The sequence below is a fragment of the Pavona decussata genome, unplaced genomic scaffold (genome assembly GCF_977016875.1).
Source record: "Pavona decussata unplaced genomic scaffold, jaPavDecu1.1 SCAFFOLD_68, whole genome shotgun sequence".
In the NCBI taxonomy this organism is placed as follows: Eukaryota; Metazoa; Cnidaria; class Anthozoa; order Scleractinia; family Agariciidae; genus Pavona; species Pavona decussata.
Window position 1 is genome coordinate 430260 of NW_028145487.1, and position 4219 is coordinate 434478.

Genomic DNA, 4219 nt, shown 5'->3' on the forward strand with positions numbered 1-4219 from the left:
TAGCGTTCTTGTTACTTTACCATTTTTCAATCGTTTTTTTTTTTTTTTTTTAATGGAAACTGGCATGGTAGTAAGAAAAAAAATCGTAATACCATACGGCGAGTCGTTGCCTATGTTACTTAGACAAATATCTCAATTTCCAAGGAAGAAAAGCCCACTTTTTGAAGTATTATTTCGAGCTCTTCGTAGACACATGCATGCATACACACATACATCCATGCAGTTTATTTATTGTCGAGTTTACAGAGTAGCATGACTGCTAAGTTCTTCGAGCTACCTAGTGATACAAAAATGAGAGACAAGGAGAAATGGTAACCGGTTGTTTCGTCACCAAGTTGTTTCGCTAACGGCCAGATTGCTAATGTCTTAGGTCAGCTCGCTTACCTCTTATATTGATAAAATACAACTTATGTAATTATAATTATGGATGTGTTTTGTTTTTCTTTTATCTTGAGACTTGGGTATCAAGTGGGGCTGTTCCCTTCTAATTCTTCTGCCGCTATCTTTCGAACTAATTGGACTTCATTTAAGTCTATAATGTACATTGAATTAAAGTCTCGAATGTATATTTCAATAAAGAGAAGTCTAGAATATACGCTTTAAAATACATGTATACCCGACGCTTACGCACCAAACTAAAACTTAGAATTAAACTATTGAACTTTGCGTAAAGTAATTGATTGTAGCTCGATTGCATCGACGAAAGAAGCGCGAGCACAATACTTGACATGTCAGCAAAAAAGCGACAAGAAAGTTTAACTCGGCATTTAAGACGCTTGATCTATTCTCATCTTCCTTGCAAGCTTGAAAGAAAAAAAAATAAATAAATAAATAAATAAACAAGATTAAAACTGCTAAGCTAGCTTAATTACTGCGGCCCTTCATCTGTTAGCTAACAGACAACAGTGAGCTTCTGATAAACACATTAAAATGTAACCAATGACTTTATACAAGGGTGGATCCGTTGAAAAGGTACTTAAAGGAGCAGTTCACCTACTTTTGGGATTGACTTTGAACAGCCAAAAACATAATTGAATCTATGGAATCGTCAAAATAATGGTCCGCTTTTGTTAACAACAACACCGCTAGTGGACAGAAATTAGTATTAATTATGTTTGGCTGCGGAAGTCTTGGATGTAAATGGATTGCAACTTTACAAAAAATGGCCAATTCTTTGAAGTCCTTCCTGTGAATTGCAGAGAAGTCACTAAAACCTGATTATTGTTTGCTTTTTCTCGGAGAAATCGTTTAACATGTTTTTCCTGGTACGTTAACAACAAATTCATGTTAGAAAAAGGTTCTTTGATTTTCAAAGCTGTAAACTTGTGTTTACGCCTAAACTAATCTAATCTACGTTACTTTAGGATTTTTCAGATATAGCGAATACAATGTTAATAGTAGACAAAATTCAGTTGTCTGTAACGTGTGGTAGATGCAGACGTACGGTCAAACTTAAAATCTTTAAAATAGTTCTAGCGCTAACCCGCCTCCTGAAATCGTTAGAGTTCGGGGACGCTGCTGCCTCCCCCCCCCCCCCCCCCCCCAATCAAGATGAGCCTCTAAATGAGAGAATATCTTTCATATATCTTAACTCGTACCTTGGTACGAGAAGACAGTTCTGCTCTGGAATAAAATAAGTGTTAACGCGGTTTTGACAAATAGTCTCGGACAGCGTGACAGTCTCTTGGACAGCGTAATCTTGTGATGTCCGACACGTGTAAACTACCCAGAAGAGTCCACTTTTTCCGTGCCATTCAGTATTCTCTCAAGCTTTAGCTCTAGTTCCTCATTTTCTTTGACTTCCTTTTAATGCTGTTTCAATCAGTCTTCGTCTGCCACAGACTGCCAGGGGCGTCAGCATACGTCAATTGAACGGCTATCAAGGCTCTGTTAACTTAATGGTGGATGTATTAGGACTCGCAATTAACTTTGGTCCAATGTCGTGGTTAGAAATATAAACTAAGTCAGAGGCCTCTGAATCGATGGAACACTCCGAATTTGACCTCCTGGTGACATTTCTTACTAGTAATAAGTAAACAGGAGAACAGTGGTGTTTTTACGTGAAATATCACCAGGGAAGAAATAACTCGGTTCTCTGGCTGACGTCATCAACTGGTCGTGAACGCGAACATCGCGGCTTTAACCGTCCATAGCCACTTGAGGATTTTATGAATTTTCTTAATTCCTGTTTTAAACTTCTCTAAGTTGTTCATATTTCGTCATAATGCAAAAAAAGAAAAAAAAAATCGAGGTCAGGGGCTCTTTAAGGTTTCACATGTCCATAAGGGCCTTTACATATCCTCAATAAATGAAACTTGCAGCAACAAAGTCATGTATTTTAGCTTAGGAATAAATGTAGAGTGTCAGTACTCTATATGACGCATTATCAAGGTTCTTGCCATGATTATTTCTTGCAATCAGTATTCCTCTTCCATCTCCTACTTCTGATCTTTCTCCTCCCAATTATTCTTCAGTTTTTCCTTCTCGTCAAATCGTCTTCCGCTCCTTACTTCTTCTTCATCTTCTTCTTGTTCCTTTCGGAGTTGCTCTTGTTCTTCCTTTTGCTCGTCTTGTTTCTGTTCTTCTTGGTCTTCTTCAATGACCTTCAGGGAGATTCCTTTAGAGGCTGAACTAGAAGTATGTTTTCTAAGGCTCGAAATTCCTGTTGACACTCGAAGACTACTGGTACCAGTTAGGTCGGCAATTGTTTCTTTCAGACCTGTTCGGTAGTTCTTACTAAAAATAAAACAGATGCATGGGTTGATGGCACTCCACGAATGCAGCATGAATTGTGAAAGAAACGGAAACACGGTTTGAAATGCACAAGGTTGCTCCCAGGAATGCAAGGTAAATTTAAGGAAAAAGTACGCAAAGGATGGAGCAATACAAACCACAAAAGCTGTTAATATAGCTACTGACAATCGGGTAACGTGCGTATTCTTCTGATGTGCACTGGATCGGCCGCTTATGGACAACTGCTTCCTTTGCCTCCGATTCCGTTTCAAAGTCCAACCTATGGTCATGTATATAACGGCTAGAACACACACTGGTACTAGGAAAAAAGTGATGAATGTTGCCAAGAGGTATTTCTGGTGAGCCTCCTCATGGTAAGCAGGGTCATCACCCCATTGCATCACGCAATTATACGAATCCTCGGAACGATCTAATCTAAGAGTGTAAAAATATGGCGCAAAAAAGGCAACGGCCACGAACCAGGTGCACAGAAGGCAGATCAAACGTACTTTGGACGAGATTATTTGAATCTGCAACGGGAAGACAACAGCTATGAACCTGTCTACTGAGATCAACAGAAGGCTTTGGATGGAGACAACCATGGAAACATCAGGGAGAAAGTAGCAAAGCTTGCATAAGATGTTCCCAAGCACCAAAGGGGTATCGACAATAAAGGCAGTGGAACCTTTAATAATTTCTACGATACTGACAGGCATGATTGTCAAGGGAGTGAAGAGATCGGACACGGCCATGTTTAAAACATAATAATTGATCGACCTTCGCAGCTGCTTTTTCTTGTAAAACACCAGGATTACAAGGGCATTTCCAACCAGAGATACTAGGAGAATGATGAAATAGGCAAGAACCTTGAGTACCTTTTCTGTATTGGAGTCGGCGAAATTACAATTTTCGTCGGTACTGTTGGGAGATCCATCCGTTGGGGATGAGCTGTTGTACGGAAATGATGCTGAGCTCGAGTTCTCAGACATGATTGTGTTGCTTCAACTAAGACGCGAGAGATGTGATGTATTAATCCTTTCTTGAACAACGGTGCTTTGTTAACGTTCAGTGTGTTTCAACAGTCTGGTCGGTTTTCAAGCGACTGTACTTGTTTCTGGTTTCACTGAGAATTTATCGGCGACGAAACTGGCCGTGGGCGTTTGGTTTCGCAAGTGGAGGAAACCGAATTGATATCAGTGTGTGAACATAATAATACTTCCAATTTTAGATGTCATTGTTGTGTGTCAGTTATAATTTGTCGCTTTGTTACCATGGCTTTCATTTTGTTTGGCTTATTAGTGGCAGTTGATTAATTCTTCTTTTTGACATATTGGCTATTGGAGTCTAAGCTTATAAGCTGTGGATGTTGTTTATAACTTGTAAGTCTTGTGGATGGTCGAAATTAGTTATGGCTTTTCTAGATCTTGAATAAAACTTTTACGCGTTCCTTGGTTTGAAAGTTTTAAATAATTTTACCTTTCATTGA

General features: G+C 39.2%; 1 protein-coding gene across 1 annotated transcript; it reads right to left on the reverse strand.

Moving 5' to 3' along the window:
* Nucleotides 1-519: 519 nt before the first annotated feature.
* LOC146477856 (uncharacterized) lies at nt 520-3667 on the reverse strand. Its single transcript, XM_085112957.1, has 2 exons — nt 3609-3667; nt 520-2736 (listed from the first exon to the last, which is right to left on the reverse strand). The coding sequence occupies exons 1-2, from the start codon at nt 3665-3667 to the stop codon at nt 2439-2441; spliced, it is 357 nt and encodes a 118-aa protein (XP_084969083.1). The 3' UTR covers nt 520-2438.
* Between the last annotated feature and the right edge of the window lie 552 nt (nt 3668-4219).

Coding starts and splice junctions, on each gene's coding strand:
- LOC146477856 (XM_085112957.1), bottom strand. CDS start 3,667: ATGGATCTCCCAACAGTACCGACGAAAATTGTAATTTCGCCGACTCCA. Junction 2,737..3,608: donor CCGACTCCAATACAGAAAAG/GTACTCAAGGTT, acceptor TTTTATTTTTAG/TAAGAACTACCGAACAGGTC.